Below are 23,448 nucleotides of genomic sequence, written 5' to 3' on the forward strand. Positions count from 1 at the left end.
TTGCATGAGCCATCCACATAACAGGTTATGCAGTAGTTTCTGATACTGAGATTATAGAAGCGAAACCTCTACCACATAGCTTATCTGCATAAGCAGCAGAGTTGATTGCCTTGACACGGGCATGTACCTTGGCAAAGGGTAAAAGTGTAAACATTTTTACAGACAGCCATTATGCTTTTTCTACTGTACATGTTTTTGAACAGTGGAAGAATCGAGGAATGGTGACATCTACTGGCAAACCGATTAACCATGCACAGTTTATTTCAGATTTGTTAGATTCTATTCAGTTGCCAAAGTAGCTATTTGTAAATGCATAGCTCATACAAAACAACAAGATAGGATTTCAAAAGTCAATGCGAGAGCTGACACGGCTGCAAAGCAAGCAGCCTCGGAAGCATTTCTTTTGAATGCGGAATTGCAACCTTCCGAGATTTTAGACTTAAAAATGTTGAAAACAATGCAGACACTTGCTACACAAGCTGAAAAACAAAAATGGAAAAAACGAGGAGCAATTCTCAAGGAAGGGCTGTACATCTCCAGAAGAGGGAAAACCGATATTACCATCTAATTTAGATATGCAGCTGCTTTGAGCCATGGGCAGAGCCATGTCTCAACAGGGGGGATGGTACAGTTAGTGAATTGGGTATTCGCTGCATACAGCTTTACAAACTACACTAAAATTTTGCCTGTCATGTCACACTTGTAATAACATCATGCACAAGGGGCATTAAAGCCCAAGCAAGGGAGTTTCCCTACACCACCATATCAGTTTCATACTATTTGTATGGATTTCATAGAATTGAGCAAATGTGAAAATAAAAAAGTACTGCCTTGTCATTGTGGATATGTTTGGGGGGGAGGCTTTCTGACTAGTAATCCAAATGGGTGGAGGCCTTTCCGACTAGTAAACTAGATGCAGCCACTGTTGCAAAGACCCTAGTTAAAGAAATTATTCCTAGATTTGGCATACCGGAAAGGATCTACACTGACAATGGTACACATTTAGTTAACCGAACTATACAACAGTTGAGCCAGTATTTTGGGATTTCTTTAAAACATCACTGCATATCGCCCTCGATCTGCAGGGTTAGTAGAGAGGCACAATGGAGTTTTAAAGAATAAGCTTAAAGTCATGGATGATGCACAAGAACTGGGTGTACTGTTTGCCCTGAGAACAGTTTCAAATGCAAAAGGATTGACACCTTTCAAAGATTTTCGGAAGAGCTTATATACCTCAGTGGAAACCTCTCATGCCTGTAGACCAGGAAGCAGATTGGACACTTGCAGAGTATGAGAGTATGCTGAATAACAAACATCTTTTACAGTTTAATTCTGTTTCAGATAAAGACCAAACCATCCGAAGTAGCAGTAGCCCAAGGCACTTGGGTCTGGGTGAATCCAATCCAATCAAAAAAGAATTGGATGATGCCAAAATGGGAAGGTCTGCATCAAGTACTGCTGAGCACGCCCACAGCAGTCAAAATTGCAGAACGTTCATCTTGGATTCATCTGACACACTGTAAACTAGTCAAAAAAACTTTGAACTTGATAAAACTCTTGCTAACTCACAGCAGCAGTAGAATGACAAGACCCAGAGGTAATAGGAATGCTGAACTATTTCAGCAGTGTTGCATAATCATCTTCACTGCATTAGTGACAATGTTCTTTTTGCTGTGGCCTTTCTTTTCTTTAGCCACACCAGCTAGACTGAACAAACGTGATTCAATACTCCTAGACTGGCATCCGAACTTAAGCAATCAAATGTGTATGCTGAGACTTTTTTAATATTTTGAATTGTTGGATTTTCACAGCTATACCAACAGCATATGGGGGATTATTGATGGCTGCTGTCCCCCTAGGGGTCAATGAGACCTGGGAAAACTTGATTTTTTGAGACTACACCTGTAAAATCTAGAGACAAAATTGCATTATTCCTACCGGTTAAACAGGAATTGTATGCTTTTTTAAGTGACACGATTCAAGTAGGTTGGAGTAAATGTAATGTAACTGTTTCTTATAAATGTTATGTTAAACCTAAAAATGCTAAAAATACAGAAACAATTTGTGATGCAGATTATGACTCGTACTTTTGAGTCCTTGCATAAAACTTGTCAGTGATACAACATAATCCTGTTCTTTTAAAGCAACTGTCTATTATAGATAAGAAAATGTTTCATGCAGAGGTGTATATTAATACTAAGGCAGAAACTTATTTCATATGTGGGGAAAAAAGGCATACAAATGGTTGCCATTGGTCCGGCAGTTGTTTTTTGGGTTACCTGTCCCGGCCATAGGACACACTACAGCTCTGCCTCATGGGAGAATTCGAAACGTCAGACGTCGCAAAGAAACCTGAAAATCCAATCAAACCTGAGAATCCGATGGGGCAGATCGTAGCAGGCTGGAGAAACCATAACTCCATGAAAGACTAAACTAGCACACATGGACTTTGACACTGGCATAGTCCCTGCATATGGTGCAGTTAAATCAATTTAGGAACCGAGAAAGCTATCCAAACTTCTCGGTCATGAGCAATGCAACTTTTTCTGCTCTTGAATTAATGACTGATGGACTGAATGCAATGAGAACCATGGTGCTTCAAAACCGCATGGCTCTTGACTTCATCCTCGTGGCAAGAGGTGGTACGTGCGCTTTAATCAAAGATGAGTGTTCGTTCATTCCCGACAATGAACATGAAATAAACTACCATTTGGAAGTGATTCAGCAAGTGTCAGACATGGCCAGGCCCAAACCCACTGATGGACTTTTTCCAGAATTTTCAGCAAGCAAAAAGTCGTGGTTCCAAAAAGTTTTACTGAAACGGACACGTACAAGGCTTAAAGGCTGAAGAAGTTTGCTTTAGTGCAGACGAAAATCGCTTTAAGCCTTGTACGTGTCTGTTTCAGTAAAACTTTTTGGCACCACGACTTTTTGCTTGCTGATTTTTCTGTTTATCAGTTTTTTGGCTGTTTATTTTTCCAGAATTGGGGGTTGGGGTTCCATCCTAATAAACATGATTGCCATTTGTGTGGGATTACTTTTGTTGGGAGCATGTATTTGTTGCTGTGGTATTCCCTGCATGAAAATTAATCAAAGATTTTATAGACATGTCAGTTTCTGAGACTTTGTATCAAAGTACTGAAATTGAGCTGTTGAAAAAGGAAACACTTTCATAAGTTTAAACTGAATGGCTCTCTTAGCTGCAAATTCTCAAAGGAAGAGATTAGCTGCAAATCCTCAAAGGAAGAGGTTAGGAGAAGAAACTGTTTATGCTTTTGAAATAGATTATTAACGGGGGAAAATGTTAGAAAAATATGTAATAACGTTAAGTAAGGGAAGATTTAACACGTTTTTATTCTATATGCAGCATTAGTTCTATTTGAAACTGAAAACCTGCTTTTCTAAAATTGTGCTTTCTGACGCTGCAAGATGCACTCTGACCTAGTTTGCTAGCACAGCAAAATACATGCTTATGCTTTGGAAATTTACTGGAAAGCAGGTGACTTTTCTGCTAGGTCAGGAAATTAAATGGAGAATAATTTCTGTAGATCCATTCATTATGGACAATAAGCTCTGTTCATGCTAATGAAAGTGCACAAGCTGCAAGAAGGCTAGATACTATAAACAATGAACTGCTTCAGAAATCTGTACTTGCATTGTGCTTGAATTAGCCATAGTACCTAGACTTGTAACATCACATAGCAAGAAAGTTGTAATTGACCAGTGGTCATCAAGGCCATCCTGTTTACTGAAAAATCTTTTTTAAACTTTGAAGAGTCAGCTAGAAATGTGAGCAACATCTGTAAAGTAAAACAGAATTGTGAACTGGTGGTCTTATGTCAACTGTAGTGGGCAATGCCTTGAAAGAAAGGTATAATTGTGACACTTCCTGGTCAGACAAACTCTGTAACTGCATTTTTTTGTCTCCTTGCACAAGAATAAAGATACCTGAACTGAACCTTATGCTTTTGGTCTTTTGAAGTATTTTCTTTGACAGTGATTAAGGATCAGGAGAGGGATTTTTGTAGTCTTTGAGCTTGAAGAGGATGGTGTCCTTTTTATACAAGGGCTAATACCTGGAGAAGAACCATTCTTAATTGTAGCTGCTCCTTGGAAAATAAATTTTACCTGTAACGTGTATTCCAAACTTTATCCTTCACTTGTTTGGCTAACATTCCAGTTAACCAATCTTCATGCCTGTAATTTCCTGCACTCATGCTTTTCCTTGTGTACCATATTTCCATTTATCTGATGCGTATCTGTGCCTTAGTCTTCACATTCTGTTTTGAGATGCAATTCTTTCTTGACCTAGTTCCTCTTTCCTCACCTGGTAGAGCTCTGAAAAGTGAACCATTGCCAGTGCACGCAAACTACACTGGGAGTAAAAAAAAAAAAGGGGGGGGGCTAATATCAGTAAGTTGGAACAGGTGCCCAGTTTGCCCTCAAGGTATAGAGAAGCAATTTTTTGTTCTGCAATGCTGATTTTCTTTAAATTAAAGGTCTTCTAGCCAGCGGGGGAAAACCTGAGCATGCAGCAAGCTTTTTTTTGCCATGAAACTCCAGTCAAATCGGGCTATTGCTTTGGTAGACTTGCCTGGCTTCTCAGAACTGATCAACTGGTGTTGCTCTTCAGCATTAGAAATCATATGCTCTAGGCATTTATATGAAGGCAAACTTGAGTGTTGGAGGGAAAGTCTGTTCTACTAATAGGCTTAATAGTGCCACAGTAACCCCTTGATGTTTGGTGTTTCACTGTTGCAGTCATTGCGTTTGGGTTATCCCTGCCAGGGTAGCCCTCGGCTGGCCCGAATACCAGAGGCTTAGCATTTGTGTTGGTTGCTGTCACTTCAGGACTGATATCAGGTAGTCTGTATAAAGTAAGGCAGCTGATGCCATTAAATCAGTCTTTCTTGCCATGGAGCCCAAAGCAGTTTGCACGAGTGCCGGTCAGCCACTACCGGAATTTCATCTACTGTGTGTTTTGGTGTGCGGTGTTTTTTTTTTTGTTTTTAGCTGAAGTAGTATGGGCCTATCTGTCATCAGACCCTTATTGTAGCTAGATATTTTCACTTTCACAGGTCCAAACGTACCGACTTTTGCAGCCCCTAATGCCAGCATCTGTGGATTCACAGGCCGCTAATGAGACTCCTTTCGGAGTCCGGTATGCCACAAAACTGTTTGACTAGGGATCCTGTGGTGGTCCCTGCCTCTGGGTCCTGAGCCGCTGTGCAGGCACCGGCTTCCAAGGAAGTCCTTTGCACTACCAGTTCTTGAGACAAAGTTTTTTTAGGCCCAGGGTACGAACTACACCCAAGAAACAGACTACCCAATCTCGGACACCTGCTTCCTTGCCTCCATCTCAAATGCTTAAAATGGCGGAAGACCTTATCAGGCTGATCAGGGGAAGCCAAGCTATCCCCACCAAAAGGAAGACCTCATCTGTACCCTGTAGTCTTGTCTGAACAAGAGTCTGACTCTGATGCAACCCCTCTACTTCAGCGGATTCTGATGCTCCGCTTCTTCCCCAGAGGATTTTTCCTTTGGCGAAAGGGAGCATTTCCAGAGGGAGTCAGGACTACCCTCAGTCTAAAGACTCTGGGAATTTTTAGCAAAGGGTTTGCTGTGAAAGATCCCCCCCCCCCCCCAAGTCCTGGATGTTGTGGAGGATGTTTTCTTGGAATCCAGCTTGACTCTTTGACATCCTCCCTTCTGCACCCAGAAAATCACAGGTCCCTGACTTGCATTCTTTTAAAAATCCTACTGACCCTGAGGTAATTTCTCAAGGGCCTAAAGGGATTTAAGCAACCTCTGCTAAGAATCTCTTCTCACACACACAGATTGGGTAAAGAAGTATACACCTCAGTTACTCTTGCTATCTGGGCAGGGTACTAAATTGTCAGTTCCATATGCTAAAATTTCAGCAAATTACCCTGGAACTCTTCAAAATGTCTTCCTTTCCTGCTTGTGCAAAATATTTAATGCATTCTGCAAGTCAAGTAACTAAATGCACCCTAGCAGCTTCTTGCAGGGCAGCAGTCACTGGATCTGTCATTAGGCATGCGTGGCTTAAGGAACAGCCCTTGCCAGACCATGTCCACTCTAAATTATTGGATGCCCCCTTGCACAAAGGCAAAGCATTTGGTACTAAGGCACAAGAGGTCTTAAAGATGGAAGTAAAAGCAAAACCTATGCAGACAGTTACGGATTTCTTGCAGGTCCTGCCACCCAGGTTCAGCATTGTCCCACCAGGCACTGGTCCTTTTCCTGCTCCCACTAAGCCAGTCCAGGCCATACCCCCCCCCCCCCAAGACAGCAGCCACAAGGAATGCAGAGATCTAAGCAGTGGACTACCTCCATGTTAAAACCAGGGCGTTCTAAGCCACCCCCTTATGGTAAGAACTCACAATGACTCCCCTTCCCCACCCCTCCCTCTGACCACCTTTTCTTACCCCTAGGAAGAAAACTCCTTTCACGCAAGCACCTGGGCCACCGTTACCAAAAACTGCTGGGTTCTCAAGTGTCCCAGGGATAACATCTTTTCACAGTCTTCCTACTCCAAAAGGGTTCCCAGATCTACCTCCAAACCAGTGGGCTGAGGTGCAAACACAAGTCCTTTCCCTGCTGTCTGAGGGCAGTAGAGCACATTCTGCAGAACAGAGGCCAGGGTTTCTACTCCAGACATTTTCTGGTATCTGGAAAAGAGGGCACCTAGCACCCAATCCTTGACCTATCCATTTTAAACACCTTCCTGGTGATCCCAAAATTCAAAATGCTCACCCTCCAGCATCAGCTACCCATGGTAACCAAGGATGCTTGGCTAGCCACCCTAGATCTAAGGCCTACCTCCATATTCCTATCGGGGAATCGTGCAGGAAATATCTCTTGGTTCAGGGCAGGATCTCAACACTTTCAGTTTTCTGTGCTTCCCTTTGGCTTATCTACTGCTCCCAGAGTTTTCACAAATGTCTGGCTCCTGCCATTGCCTTTTGCAGACAAAGGGATATCCAGATTCAGGCAGGCTGCCAGGAAAAGCTGCTCCAGCACCTCGCCTTCAAAGTCCCTACTAACTTCCCTAGGGTACACAATTGACAAATCCAAACCCATGCCCACCCCAAGGATTATATTCCTAGGAGCAAGCCTGGACACAGCATCCCAGATGGCATTCCTTACACCAGAAAAGCACAGCCTACTTCTCTCAACTAGCCACCAGACCCAAGCTATCTGCAAGGAAGATCCTGCAAGCTCTGGGGTTCATGGCATCTTGCATACTACTCATTCTATATGCCAGACTACATGTGAGGAAACTTCAGTGGTGCCTAAAATGCCTTTGGTGTCAACACTCCAAGACCCGGAGACTTGTACCTAGAATTCCTTGCCTCAAATGATTTTCTTTGGTGGGCAATAGAATGCTCCCACAACAAATTACTACCTTTCACACCACCCCTGCTGCCTAGACCCTCACCACAGATGCATTAGACTATGCTTGGGGTGCACACCTGGACAGCAGTTGCATACAGGGCCAATGGAGCCCACAGCAAATCCCTCTGCACATCAACCAAAAACAGATGCGTGTCCAGCCCACCTCTAGCTTTCGAGCCCCTTCTCTCCCCAGGGGCTCTCCTGATCAAAACAGAACACCACTGTAATGTGGTGTAACAAGCAGGGAGGGACTCTCTCCTAGCCTCTATGCAGGCTGGCCATGACCCTTTGGCGCACAGCCTCTGCCATGCAACTCCACCTGTTGGCACAATTCCTACCAGGTTCTCAAGTCTCTGGCAGACCAACTAACCGGAAATCTTCTGGACCCATCTTCACCCTAATAACTCAGAAATGGGGTACCCCGAAGGTCAACCTCTTTGCCTCCCACACCAACCATCAGCTCAGCAAATTCTGTACCAGGGAGCATCACTGCATGGCTTGGAAAGCAATTGCCCTGTCCTTCTACTGGGTCAGTCTATCGGTCTATGCCTTTTCTCCACTTCCTGTCACTCCCAGGGTACTGGTCAAAGTAAAGGTCAACAAACCAAGGACAAGTCTTACAGCTCTGACCTACTGCACAGTGGACTCTTTCCTCTCAAAATTCATGCCTCTGCAATATCTACTCATTTTCCCATTGAACAGTCCCTTTTCTCACACCCCTTGATCAAAGTGCCCCTACAAGGGGCTAGAAACAGGAGGCCACCCAGAAGAGCACCAACCCCAGCCTGGGACCTTGGAAAAGCTCATTCTGCCCACCTTTGAATCAGCTTCATCTGCAGAGCTAAAGTTCTCTCCTGGAAGACTGCTTTCCTCCTGCCCATCACTTCAGCCAGAAGAGTCTCTGAGCTGCAAGTACTCATGGCTGTGAACCCTTCATCTTCAGTGCTGACAGGGTATTCCTCAGGACTAACCCATCCTTCATGCCCAAGGTTGACCAATCCATTCATTTGCCCCTAATCTCCAGAACAAGGGGGAAAGAATCCTGCACTCCCTAAATGTGCACACAGCTCAGATTCTATCTAGATGGGACTAAATACTTCAGACAGTCTGATCAATTGCTGGTTAGCTTTGCTACGGGCAGAAGGCAAAACCCTCTCCAAACCATTTCCAAATGGATAGCGCACAGACATGGAAAGCCTCTCCCAACAGGGGTCAGGACTCTCTTCACCAGAGCAGCCTTCACCTCTGCAGCTTTCTCAAAGGAGTCCCCACCAGGGACATCCTGGAGGTTGCCACCTGGACATCTGTTCACACTTTTTCCAAACATTACCACCTGCCTCTCAAAATCCAGGGCAGGGTTTGCCTCTGAGGGTCTTGCAGTGCACCCTAGCCAGCCCTTAGTTTCCTTGACTGCCTCCACCCTTTTCCTCAGCTTTGGAATTCCCCCAAATGTGGTGACTGCAACAGTGAAACACTAACCTAGTTCAGTTGTGTACACTTGCCCTAAATGTAGAGGTTGGTATTTTCACTGTTGCAGTCCTGGTTTCCCTCCCTCCATTCTCCCTTTTTCTTTCCTTACAGGGGACATTGATATTTACTTTCTACTGGTGGGGTTCTTCCACCAGAACCTGGCTCTTACTTGGCGGGGCTCCTGATGGGTTAGGGCAAGAAAAACTGATGTAATGGTGTCTGCTGCCTTACTTTATACTACTGATGACCTGATGTCAGTCCTGAAGCAACAGACTCTGATAGATAAACCTCTGGTATTCAGGCCAGCTGAGGGCCTACCCTGGCAGGGATAGCCCAAATGTGATGACTGCAACAGTGAATGTAACTTGTACATTTATGGTAAGTGTACACAACTGTGTTTTTCATTTGTTAAATCTGGTCTTTTTGGCTTTTTGTAATTTTGCAGGAATTGATGAAGTAACAATAATTGATGTGCTGGTAAATCGCAGCAATGAGCAACGTCAACAGCTGAAGTCTGTGTTTGAGAAGACTACAGGAAAGGTAAATCTAGATCTCTGGGAGTGTTTGGTATTGTATTGTTTCTAGACTCAACTTTTTTGTGTATTCTCATTACAGCCACTTGAAGAAGCCATGAAAAAGTGCCTGTCGGGCCACCTTGAAGAAGTTGTCTTGGCGTTGCTGAAGACTCCATCTGAGTATGATGCCTGTGAGATCAGACATGCCATGAAGGTATAGTCAGTTCCCTTATATTTTGGGGAAATGACTGGCAACTTGTTTGTGTAAATCAGCTGAAATGCAATAAATTTAGGTTGGTTCTGGCTGACTCATGCGTTTATGTAAAAATATAATTTTACAGGTGGTTGCATAAATTTCATTTTCTGGGTAGCTGTACTGCTAAAGACCATTTAATCAAGAAGCACAGTACGAAGAGATCTGGCACCATGGTGGCTCATTTGTTTCTGCCTGTGCTTCATTGTCTAGTCTTATGTCAGACCCAGGCACAACGGAGAAGATTACAAATCAGAAATTTGATTCTAATTGCTCAGTATGTCCTTAATGGATTCAGGAAGTCGCCCCTTTTGACATTCCCAAAACTGTTAAAATCCTGATTCTGTCCTAACTCATTGGTACAACTGTTGCGAATGCAAATTGCTGTACTAAAGTTAATACTCCTCCTGCACAGTGATCAGGACATACCTCTTTTGCATAGTTACTAGCTTTAACAACTTCTGCTACTGCAGTTTCTGACACAAATTGCCTTGGCTTTTTAAAGCTGCTGATGCTGCTCTGTGGCTATCTGCTGCAGTGACTGATGATGACTGTCAGAGGTGCATAAAGATGGAACTGAGACTGAGTGATTAGTCTCAGAAGTAAAGGTCCCCACCTTGGGAATGACGTTTGTTACAAAGTTGTTTTCTGCAATTTCAAATACAGGTGATCCAATTCTAAAATCATGATGGGTCTTTTGAACACTACTTTCAGGGAGCAGTAGCAATGTGCAGTGGTGATGGGAAGAAAGGTTTGTGTACATTACAATGGGAACATTTTACCATGGTGTGTTCCTTTACATCTTTAATCTTGATGTACTCTCTAAATCACTGCAACAGAATTGGGTAGAAGGGAGCTGAAAGCTGCAAAAAGATAATTTTGAGATCTCCAATACAGTTATTGGGCATCAGTGTTTTACTTCCTGTGCCATTACATTTATCTAACCCAAAGGTTGCCTCAAACCTATGAGATGAGAAAAACTGATGTAGCGGCTCTGTGGAACTCTTCTGAAGCTTGACCAGTTAAAGTGGCTGACTCGATACAGCAGAAGAATGGGAGAACATGAAGTGGTCAAACCCAGAAAGTTAAATTTTTTAACCTTAAAAGCAGGTGGAGTTGAAGTATCTAATAGAATTTATTAGTGGATGTGTTGGAGCGCTTGTCTCATGTATGCACAACTGTTATCTTAGTTTTATGCCCTCATTGTTTTGGCATTGTAATTCTTCCAGAGTATTTTCTGGCAGTAGTGTGTCCTAAATATTTTTAGGAATATTTATTTGAGTACTCTTCCAAGTATTTGGAAGATGTCCAGCAGTCAGCAATCTGGCAGTATTAAAGGGATCAAAATTAAAGGTAGCAACAACACTGAAGCTGGAAATTACAGGCCAATAAGTTTGATCTAACTCAGTTGTTTAGTAATGAGATCTGGCAGTTAACATCTCCAAAACTGTATACGCTTTGAGCACTAATTTCCATGTATTTAAGGCACATCCACACTGACTTGGTCAGAGTTTAATTTGTAACTCTGGCCAGTTATTTAGGTCTTACAATGGGAGTAGTATAAAGAACCAGCCAAGGCTTTTTATACCTTGGCTTGTGTATCCATTTTAAAGCTGTCTTTTGAGATGAATCCGTACACTTTAAACTTGCTGAGTAATAGAACAGTGCTAGCAGAAGATGTATATTCTCCCAGATCACCTGTTTGTGCAGGTGTCCAGCAGGTTCATTTGTGGTCCTGGTACTTTTCCCACTTTCAAAAAGTACCAAGTGCCAGATTTGCACATTTCCATTTAAAGCATAGAGTTTATACTAATGTCCAACAACGAACTCTGTATGCCTACATTTTTGGGTAGCCTGGACTGACCAGAAGGAGCTCTGATTTTGCATTTAGTGCACATGCTTTCAGTACAGAAAATAAGGATATGATAAAAGTTGATTAAAAATGGAAGGTAGTTGACTTGAACAAGCCTTTGTGTAACTTATGTGCATGAGTTTTATAAGGTTCCAGCATATATTTACCAAATGTAGCCTTTAAAAAAAAAAAAAATCTGACAAATCTTTACCATCTATTACAATTATTTGGGGGGACTTCTGTCTGCATATGAAATATATAAAGAATAACTTTGTGCTAATTTTTATTTGGATATCTATGAAACTTTGGACCCAGTACTAGTTTAAGTCAGGAAAGAGGTAATCATTTTACAACTATTCCACATTTGTGGAAAACTTGCATGATATCTGTAAGATAATTTTGATAGCTGTGCCATAAAAATTGGGTATGCAGTGCTAATACGGAGTCTGTCCTTGAATGAAGAACTTCCAGTGAACACTAGTGTAGTGGACTTGCTGTGCTCAAGCCTGTTGTACTAAATTTAAGCTTTATTCTATATATTTAAGTAGCCTAGAGATAGCCTGTTGTACTAAATTTAAGCTTTATTCTATATATTTAAGTAGCCTAGAGATTGGTGTTGAGTGGCTCACATTGTTGCACATGCTTTGCTGCATGACTAACATTTTGTTTTAAGTTTGCTGCATGTCTTATATGCTGCCCCAAAAAGGGGTCTTTGGAGCAGTCCCCATCTCCAACTAAAGTTGATGTAATGGGAGACCTGGTTTAAAGCAGCAGAAAGCACCCCTGTGCTACCAGGCTTGTAACCCATTCCACACCTTTCAACCCCAGAACATGGACCAAAGCTCCATGGTGGTGTCTCCATATTCATAAAGGATATGCACACCTCCAGACTAGTAGCCCAGCATAATGCAAACTAACATTGGGTAAGACAGGGATTCAGGTTGTAGCCTGCTATAGGTCCCCTACCATGTCTCAAGACTCGCTCCACATTCCCAAGCACCCTGGAAACTACCAAACCACTCCAAAGTGACTTCAACCCCTCAACTGGGAAAACTACTAGTGCACCAATGCACTGGCCCAACACTTCTGAAATTCATCATTTTCAATGCCCTGGACCAGCTCATTCTTACCCCCACTTGAAGCGCCATACAAAGACAAAGGAAGCCAATCTGGTGGTCCCCTGTCATTAAATTCTACACCTTTTTCTGCAATAGTTTTTTTTTTTTTTTTTTTTTTTTTCCCTTCTGGAAGTCCCAAGACTGGAAAAAATCCCTCATCAGCCTCAACAAAGTTGAGATCCCTCATCAAAGCCAGCTATGAGGGCAGAATTGTGGCAGACACTAAACCACCAGAGTGTTTAGTTTTATCAAGAATCTGCACAGCAAATGCCCAGATTTTCTGTGAGTTACTGCAGTGGTACCTCCTTTACTGAGCCAACAGATATTACCAACTTTACCCCCCCCCCCCAAAGGACCAATCTCAATACCAGAAGAATGCCAGGCAGCCAGCATTACTGCAGCACAGGTTAAAGCTGCATTGTCCAAGGCAAAGAATACAGCTTCCATGAAACCTGACCATATCCCTGGCTGTGTTCTACATGAATTACAAAGTGAACTGTCACCACATCTGTGTGCCCTGTTCAGTCACAGCTTCACCTCAAGCTTTGTCACTACCGAATGATGCTGCTACAGTCATCCTTCTCCATAAAGGAGGAGCAACTACAGACCCTGGAAGTTATCACCCCATTAGCCTGACTAGTCTGATATGTAAGGCTATGGAGCACATCATCATGGAGCTAATTAACAAGGGTATAGGGAATTTTCAAATGCTTGTATCCCACACAGTTTTTTGGTTTTGTGAAAGGTAGATCATGCCTGCTCAACCAGGTTGACTCCGTTAACAGAGCTGTGGACAAAGGTAAGGCAGTTCATACAGCCTCCCTCAATCTGCCCAAGGCCTTTGATACCATTCCTCACTCAGGAATTGATAAAACTCCCCAAACTAGGCATCAACTCTAGTATCGTTAGGTGGGTTTGCAGATTGGCTCACAGAACTTAGTGTGAAAGTAGGCGACTCGGTCAGACTAACAAGTCACAAGTCAGGATCTGTGCTGGGTCCTCTCCTGTTTGGCATCTACTCAGTCCAGGCAACGTGGAGGGACTCCGGCTGACCAAGTTTGCAGACTACTGCAAGCTGGGAGCCATTAACTCCAAGTGATGCAGACATCTACAGAAAGGCCTCACTGAGACCATTGACTGGTGTCGAAATTATGGCCTTAAGCTTAATGCCAGAAAATGCATAGTAATCTCCTTGGGAAACTTCCCACTAATCCCTACATCAGTGGGAGCCCACTAAACACTGAAGGTGGTGTAAGAGATCTGGGGACACATGATGGCAGCCTCTCCTTTTGCCACCACATTGCCACTGGTAGTGGCACCTCATTACCAATGGGTTTTGCATCCAGGAAGAAGGGTCATTTCTCTGTACTCTATTCTTCCCTCATTCCACCAATCCTTGGGAGTGAAATGCCCCTCTTGGCATGTACATCCCTAGCTGCCTGCAACAACTGGAGAGGCCACAAAAGTACCTTGTAGAGGATCCTAGGCCTTAAACACCATATTCTACATGGACAGACTCCAACTGCAGTTATTCTCCTATCTTCTACTAAAAGGTGATCTCTGACTTACAAAGCCATGTTTGACCCAAGTCTTAGAAATGCTACATCTAAAGAAATCCCAGTCCCTCCACACCACATGCTTCAGAGACCTCTGCCTCATTACCACAATCAACAGAACATGCTGGAGGGACAAGTTCATAACCCAGAGACTGCCCATGCTCTGGAATAGACTTCATACATGTCAAGCAGAGCACCTCATTGGCCCTCCAGGAAGTCTTTAGTGGATGGGAAATAAAGTTCACCCTGGGGATTACTCCGGTGGTTGTACTTGGTAGAAGCACTGGGAACTAATGTTAGGTGTCACAGTACCAGGGCACTTCTATGGACTAGGCTTGTAAAGGCCCCAGGGCCATTTAGCAAAGTACACTCCTATAAACTTGCCCTAAGGTACTTAGTTTCCATTTTTTTTTTGTATAGATTCTGTCTGTAGAAAATTTGAAAATCAAAAGCAGCATATTGTCTGCAACATGTATGACCAGCTTCAGACTTTAAATTTTAGCTAAAACAGGAAAATTAAGGTGACTTTAAGATTATGCTGAAGTAGTAAGTGACACACTAGGTGCACTTTTTTTTTTTCTTTATGTAATGTCTTATTTTGTACCGATCAGTCCCCAGTTGTGACTGCTTTGTGTATGCACCCAGGCTGCTTTCATATAACATTCTGTTTGCAAAGTCAGGACTTTGGAAATAAGAGTAACTTTTCCGGTCCTGCAATATTTTCATATGGAGCTATGGAGCAGTGTTCAGTTTTAACTGGTTAAGGGATCCTGTTGGAGCATGCTAAATGACTTACTGGATTCAGAATGAATGTCCTTTGAAGAAGTCTGTGCCTTCTGTTACTGCTCACATATATTCTGATAATGTGTTTAATTCTCTGCAGGGTCTTGGTACAGATGAGGATTGTCTAATAGAGATTTTGACCTCAAGAGATAACAAGGAGATTAAAGCGATAAGGAAAGCTTACTGTGAAGGTAATGTATGGATGATGTATATTAAAGGCATAATTGTAGCACTGGCAATAAAATGTTTCTAAGAATTGTCCACCATTTGTTCAAATAGCTCTCTTCACAGTGGGAGAAAAGTCTTGGTTGCTTGTCTTTCGGCGTCGCCACAACAGAATTCCGGTCCACTAATGATTGGCAGTAGATTTTCATGAAAGCAGAGGTGCCAGCTCTACGTCCAACCTTCAATGAAGGCACGCCCATTTATGCATGTCTTTCAAACGTCTTGGTGATTTGTGGAAAATCTGCAAATGGGATAGGGAGGCAAAAAGGCCATACACAAAGATGTTGGGCTTTGAGAAATAAAGGCAGAGTCTTTTTTAACCTTCCTGCAGTTTAACTTGCAATCAGCTGGTAAGAGCTCCTGTCCCTTTTCTTGGTCTGGTAGACCTGCCTCAGCTGGCCACAACCTGACTTGTGTCTGCGGCCAGTGAGAATTTAGTATACTGGTGCAGTGTCCTCCTTTTTTTTTTTTCATCCATTTTCTTAAATTCCCTCCCATTTGGAAAAGTCCACATACCATGGAATAAAGGCATTTTCCCATTAATTGCTTACCATCCAGCCCTCTCATTTTGAATTGAAAGTAGTAGATTGGGCAGGGATAGAATTTCCAATGCCTTCAAACTTTCTGTAACTTTTTTGCATACTTAAAATGTGCATTGCTCCCACTTACTTTCCAATGCATCTAGCATTTGTAGCGTGAAGGCTATTTCTTGGTTCCATACCTTATGCCCCAGAAGCTGAGCTTTCTCCATACCTCTAATCCTACCCCTGCTTCTCCCATTTACCTTTGCGTTAACGGACCTAATTATTGCATGTTCTCAGCCATCCATTGAAGTACAGTTTTGCCTCTGCCTTCGTACATACCTAATGCTCTTTGCTAGCAAAGTTAGCTAAAGTTAGGAGCCCACCTCTTCATATTTGCTCACTTATGTTTTGAGTCATTCACCATAATCTTCATTTGAGATTTTACATCCCATCCTTACTCCCACATGCTGTAGACATTACCCTGTCTAGCAAGCTTGGCTGCAGTTCAGTCCAGTCCTGTCTTGGGGCACTGGATTTGGAGAGTCTGAGAGTCCTTTGTCAAGATCCTTCCCTGATAGGATGACAGAAGCCCCTTGATATTTGATGTTAGTAAGCCTCTGCCTTCTGTTCAGCCTAGCTACGTAAGGGGAAGTTGGTAGCTGATGTCCTTCAAGAATGCAACTGCAGTCATAACAATATGGGTTGTCCTGCCTCAGGCAGCCCTCGGTCGGCCGGATTCCAAAGTCTGGGTCCGGCGCTGGCCGGTGTCGCCTCCTCTCCGTCACAACGGCTGGAGTATAAAGGCATCGGCCAACGCCATCTTCAGTCTTTCTTGCCACCACGCGGTGCCCGAAGCAGAAGCAGTTCGCAAGTGCCGGTTGGTCAGCTCCTGTGTCTTCAGTACCGAAGTCATCGAAAAGCCAAGTACCCCGTTGGGGAACATTTTTCTTGCCTCAGCCGATTGTCAGAACAAATTGAGAAAGTTAATGTTTGTCTTGTGGTAAACAAATACCTCATAAGGACTTCCATTCTTACTGCCTCCCTTGCCTGGGCCCAGACCACGACGTCTCTGCCTGTGCTGCCTGTGCCTGCTTTAAGTGCGCACTCAGGCGCCGGGCAGAATTTGCCGAAGACTTTTTCGGCGATTCTTTCGCTTATATCATGCCGTCGGAACAACCGACAACTCACCGACACCATTCCCATGGACAAGGTTACTCCTGCACGTGGGGCAGCTAGGCCTCCTGTATCCATGTCCATCAAGTCCTTTGCACGTGCTAAGGCCGCCAGGCCAAGGCCCATCCTAAACCTACTGCCCAGGCCCCTTCTGATAAACAGATCATGTCTCTTGCTGCAGATCTTATTTCTCTTATCAGGGGGTCTCGGCCTCATCCAGACAGAGGTTCTCAGCCGCCTGCAGAGAAAAGGCCCAGAACTGAGCAGGCTGACAACCTCTCTTCAGATGAAGCCTCTGGGGATTCTGAGCATTCAGATACCCAAGAAGAATCCTTCCAGGCCTATGAGGATTCTGATGCTGAGGAATCAATTCCCTCTGCCTCTCCTCCAGAGGATTTTTCATTTGGTGAAGTCCTACACTCTGAGGGAGCATTTTAAACGGCAGGGTCAGGAATTCTCTGATTCCAGAAAAAGGCTATGTACCTTTCTCGAGCTTCCCCAGCACAGACCTGCTATCCCTCCAGTTATGGATGTCCTGCATGATGTTTTCTCAGACTCCTGTGCTAACCCTGATTCTCTCCCTCCTGCTCCGGTCAAGCCAGACGGATATTATAGGGTCCCTGACGCTCTCAAACTTCTCTTGGGGCCCTGTAGAAACTATTTCACAGGGCCCCAAGGGAGTGGCTACTTCCTCAGCCAAGAATCCCCTGCCAGCGGATAGGGAAGCTAGGTCCCTGGAGAGATGGGGTAAAGTTTATACCTCTACCACCCTGGTCATGAGGTCTCTTAACTGCCTTTTTCATATGTTTCAGCACCAGGATTTTTTACTGGATGATTTACAGAAAAAGCTAGCCTCTTCTGAGCCTATTGATAGAAAGGCATTGCAGGATCTAGTACATAACACTCAGCAGGTTAGCAATCATTTTCTTCAGTGTGGTTATGATGCATTGGAGGCTTCATGTAGGGCAGCTATGACTGGGGCTGTTATACGTGGGTTAGCAATCATTTTCTTCAGTGTGGTTATGATGCATTGGAGGCTTCATGTAGGGCAGCTATGACTGGGGCTGTTATACGTAGACATGCTTGGTTAAAAGAACAGCCACTGCCATACCATTTTAAAGTAAAGTTACTTGATGCACCTCTGGAAAAACAGAAGCATTTTTTGGTGCTAATGCACAAGATGTGTTTAAGTCCATTGAGGAAAAAGCTAAATCAGTACAGACAGTCAAAGATTTCCTCTAGGTTCAGCCACCCAGATTCAGCAGGAATTGGCCTTCAAAGAATTGGTCCTTTCCAGACACTGACAAGTTTCAAAGGGGAAAAAACAGGCGTGCTCGAGGTAGAGGGCAACACAGAGGCTCCTACAGGGGCTGCCAATGGCAACCACCAAATCAAAGAAGCTGTGCAGGCAGTCCAGCTGCACCTCAAGGACAATCACAATGACTTGACTTTCATACCTCCTACAAAGGCTCAGAGAATTATCCTTATTCTCAAACTGGCATATCTTAACCAAGGACAACTGGATTCTGGATTTAATAGACAAAGGTTACAGATTCCACTTCCATACTTTACCAATAAGTCAAGGCATGCCAAACCTGCCACATCAAAGGGCAGAGGCACTCATCCAAGTTTCAAAGCTGTTAAATTTAAAAGCAATAGAAAAGGTCCCTCCTCAGGAACAAGGCCAGGGATTTTATTCAAGACTGTTCCTTGTTCCAAGAAAAGAAAACAAATGGAGGCCTATACTGGACTTGTCTACTCTAAATACTTTTCTCATTGTGCCAAAGTTCAAAATGCTGATGCAGCAACTCCTTCCCATGCTGGGCAAGGGGTCTTGGCTGGTCACTCTGGACCTCAAGGAGGCATACCTGCATGTCCCAATCAAAGTTGCAGAAGATACCTCGGATTTCTTGCAGGGACAGAGCATTATCAATTCTCAGCATTGCCGTTCTGCGCCCAGAGTGTTCACGAAATGCCTGGCATCAGTAGTGGCATACTGCAGACTCCAGGGGATTCAAATATACCCCTACCTGGACGACTGCCTCATACAAGCAGACAACAAACAAACCTTGATGGCAAACTTGGACTATGTCATTCAATTACTCCAGGCCTTGGGATACACAGTCAACACTCGGAAATCAAGACTACAGCCATCCCAACAGATTATTTTCCTAGGAGCCAAACTGGACACAAACTCAAATGGCTTTTCTCAGAGGAAAAACAAGAGCAGTTACCAGAGTACTTTAAAGGCCTAGCAAAGCTCTCCCAGCTGACTGCAAGGAAAATCCTGCAGGCCCTGGGGTTCATGGCATCTTGCATTCTTCTGATATTTGGCAAGACTTCATATGAGAAAGCTGCAATGGTACTTGAAGCTTATGGTCCCAACACAGCCAAAGCCAAGAGGACGTAATCCCACTCATTCCAGATCTGCAAAGAGAATTTTTGTGGTGGGCTCAAGCAAGTCAGTTAAACCAAGGCATGTCTTTCAACAAACCTCAAGCAGGTCAAATGATTACAACAGACTCCTCAGATCATGGATGGGGGATGCACATGGAGGGCAGATGCATTCAAGGGCAATGGACACCAAGGGAAAGACATCTGCACATAAACCAAAAAGAGATGTTGGCAGTGATACATGCAATCGAGACTTTTGAAAAATCACTTCAATAAGGACAGACAACACCACTGTTATGTGGTATATAAACAAGCAGGGAGGAACTCATTCTTATCCCCTCTGCAGACTAACAATGATTCTATGGGAAAAATCCCCGAGTCTGAAGACACATTTGCAATCCCAGTTTGTGCCAGGCAAGGACAATGTACTGGCGGACAGGCTGAGCAGAAATTTCTTGGATCCACACGAATGGATGCTGCATCCTCACATTTTCTCACAAATAAGGACATGGGGAAGACCGGACTTAGATCTCTTTGCTTCTCACATGAATCATCACCTGGAAAAGTTCTGTACAAGGACCCAACATCCTCTAGCCTGGAAAACAGATGCTCTCTCCTTCAGCTGGAATTCCCTAACAATTTATGCATTCCCTCCTCTACCACTGCTGACCAAGGTGATACTGAAGATCAAAGCAGAACAACCAACAGGCATTTTGATAGCTCCAGACTGGCCAAGGCAGCACTGGTACCCATTGCTGTTGAGCATAACTCTGACCAAACCATGGCCTCTGCCACTATGACCTCTGCTTCTAACACAACACAATTACAGGACTGTTCATCAAAACCTGAAAAAATTACATCTGACAGCTTGGTTACCATAACTCCTTCCGATATCTCTCTATCCAAAAATGTTCAAGAGATTTTACTGGAAGCACGCAGACCTTCCACCAGAAAAACCTATTCAGCCAAGTGGAAGAGATTCAGCATCTGGAATGCCAACAGGGGTCAGGATACAACAGTATTGTGTATACCTCCGATATTGGAATACTTGGCAGATATTGGAATACTTGGCAGAAATGTTTCAAAGTGGTCTCATATTCTTCCATAAAGATTCACGCCTCAGCAATCTCAGCAAAATACAATTGTGATCCACCTGTGTTTTCACATCCTTTGCTAAGACAGTTTCGAAGCGGGATAAAGAATATCAAACCTCCCAGAAAACCGCCAGTACCTGCATGGGACCTCAATTTCGTCTTGGAAAAATTAACTCTTCCTCCCTTTGAGCCAGCAGCATCTTCAGAAATGCAACTCTCCTGGAAAACGGTTTTCCTATTGGCAGTGACATCAGCAAGAAGAGTCTCGGAGATACAGGCACTCATGGCAGTACCTCCTTTTCTCATTTTTCATCAGGACAGAGTCTCTCTAAGAACCAATCCTTCATTCATGCCAAAAGTAATATCCAGGGTCTCTCTAAATCAAGCCATTCACCTGCCTACTTTCTTCCCCAATCCTCAAAACGGGGGAAAAGATGCTGCATACTTTGGACATACACAGGCAATTATGCTACTACTTGGACAGAACTAAGGCCACCAGAAAGTCTGACCAACTGTTTGTAGCCTATGCTGCTGGAGTACAAGGAAAAGCAATCTCCAAACAAATTTCAAAATGGATTGGACACCATCAGATTCTGCTATTCTTTTCATGGAAAAGGTGTGCCAGCCAATATTAGGCCACACTCCACCAGAGCTTCAGCCACATCCACAGCTTTTCTAAGAGGGGTGGCTACAAAGGACATTCTAGAGGCTGCTACATGGAGCTCCGTGCATACATTTACCAAGCACTACAACCTGCCTTTATACTCCAGATCCCGAGCAGGCTTTGCTTCTGCAGTCCTGCAGGGCATTTTAGCTGCACCATCCCTTTCTTAGTTTCAACCACCCCCAGCTAATAGATGCAACTGCAGTCGGATTTTCCCACCCTCCTACCCCTCTGCAACTTTCTTTATGGGTCCACTACCCCTATCCCTATTAGCTGGGGGTATCTCCTATGGTGTATCTGTTTTATTACTGTTGTGCATGTCTGGAATTGTTTATCCATTCACCAAATTTAGCCTTCCTAGGAGGGCACCTGGCATCTGGGGCAAGAAACACTGAAGAAGATGGCGTCTGCCGATGCCTTTATACTCCAGCCGTTGTGACTGAGAGGAGGCGACACCAGCCGGTGCCGGACCCAGACTTTGGAATCCAGCCGACCGAGGACTGCCTGAGGCAGGACAACCCATATGTTATGACTGCAGTTGCATATCTATCGGACATCTACATTTATGGTAGGTACAAAACTGGACTTTCTCCCTCTTCAAGATGAAGATTGTTGCACATTTTTTGCTATTTGATTCTTGCTAACCTAGTTCAGTATGTATTGATCAAGAAAAGTTTGGTCTCCTTTGTTCCCCAGCTTTTTGTCAGGTAAGTCCACTTTAGTTGTGGTCAGCTAGCTTTACGTTGAGGCCTAATTCTAACTTGGATCCGTGCTGCAGTCATATCTTCCAGCTAGAGATTGAAGTGATGGAGGAAGCCATAATTTCCACTCATGTCTTTTGGCAGACATGAGCCAGCCACAGTCTTGGGTCGGTACTAGGCTATTGGCCCTAGGGCCTATATAAGCCTAGCCAAACAGTACCCTGGCTTTTGCCACACAAGAATTATTTTCCTGTGCCCAAAGTAGAGCCATAGAAGTGATCCCCGGGGTGAATTTCCCATTCAACCAAGATTTTTCTTAGTGCTAATGAGGAGCTTTGTTATAGATGGGTAGTTCCAGAGGAGCTTTGTTATAGATGGGGTAGTTCCAGAGTATGGGAAGTCTCGGACAGGAATCTATCCCTCCAGAATGTTCTGTTTTTATTGTGGTGACAAGGTTTAGGCCCCTAGAGGTGTAGCTCTGAGGGATTGGGATTGGGATTTCTAAGTGGAGGATGTCCAACAGCTCTGGGTTTGAGACGGCTTTGTATGTTAGGCAGAGCTCACCTCTGATTAAGTGATATGTATGTGACAGAGTAAAGTTTTTTTAGACTGTCTGCGTAGGGCATCTGTTTGAGGCCGGTAATCCTCTTTTGAGGTATTTCTGCAGCCTTTCCAGTTGATGTCTTTGGGTACATACCAAAAGGGGTGTTTATACTCTAATGGGTCTGAGTGATGAGTAGAGGGGGAACTGACCCCCCCCCCACACACACACACACACACCCAATAACATTTTTTGTGATGGTGTGCCACGTAGAAGGATTTCCCGAGTACTGTGGCGATGTGATTATCAAAGGAGAGACTACTGTCCACCTGTGGCCCAAGGTCTCTATCACTTTTACACTTTCAGTGCATATAATCCCTGCAAGCTACTATCCTGACCAATGTCTGGTCTCGTTTACAGCTATATCTGGAAATGGGTCTCTGTTGCAGATATTTGTGCTATGAGTTTTTGTTAATCGGTTCACACCTTCAGTAAATATTGCTGCATGAATATTTCATTGCTTTCTAGGCCCCTTAGCTTTAAGCTGCCTTCTGGGTTAGGCTTCCTGGATGGTTTAACTTCCATTGTTTGTAATTCTTCGCCACAGTTGCCTACTGGAGAATGCCCCTTCTCAGTTTGGCAGACAAGGAGTACATTTGTGTTAAAGCAATGGGAAGCCACACCACACACACCACACACACCACACACACACACACCATGCTGTGCTTGCAAACATGTTGAGGCTGAAAGTGCCTTCCTAGACTGGTTATGTCACAATGTCATTAAAAGGTGCATGCCTGATGTTCTGTGGACATCCTTTTGTCTAAAAAGAGTCTGAAGACATTTCCAAACACTGTTGGACTTCCTCACAGCTACTTTGAGAGCATGTTTGGTTTACTTTCACAATTTCGAGTGAAGGTTCAGCGACCCCAAGATGTCTTATTACAGCTGGCTGAGTCCTGTGTTGCTGAACCTTCATTTAAGTCCTGGTTCAGACAGGAGGTAGATCTTCTAACTACTGTTCCCAGTACAGTGGGGATAGGGAAATGTATCCTCTTCATGTAGTGCCATCTGTGTTGGAATATATAATTTGCAGGGGGTGTAGGGGTTCTCCCTGTAAAACCATGTCTGATGCGCAGTGTTGGACTGCACTCTACAGATGTAGA

The 23,448-nt window shown here is 43.9% G+C and overlaps 1 protein-coding gene across 1 annotated transcript in view; it reads left to right on the plus strand.

Moving 5' to 3' along the window:
* LOC122793104 (annexin A1-like) overlaps positions 1-23,448 on the plus strand; it is a 301,760-nt gene that overhangs the window by 80,233 nt on the left and 198,079 nt on the right. Inside the window, exons 4-6 of the mRNA XM_044060836.1 lie at positions 9,335-9,429; positions 9,505-9,618; positions 15,067-15,157. Of these exons, the coding sequence (XP_043916771.1) occupies positions 9,335-9,429; positions 9,505-9,618; positions 15,067-15,157 (300 nt within the window). The remainder of the gene's footprint in view (positions 1-9,334; positions 9,430-9,504; positions 9,619-15,066; positions 15,158-23,448) is intronic.

The sequence above is a fragment of the Protopterus annectens genome, chromosome 2.part0 (assembly GCF_019279795.1).
Source record: "Protopterus annectens isolate FY-2018-M chromosome 2.part0, PAN1.0, whole genome shotgun sequence".
Taxonomy (NCBI): Eukaryota; Metazoa; Chordata; order Ceratodontiformes; family Protopteridae; genus Protopterus; species Protopterus annectens.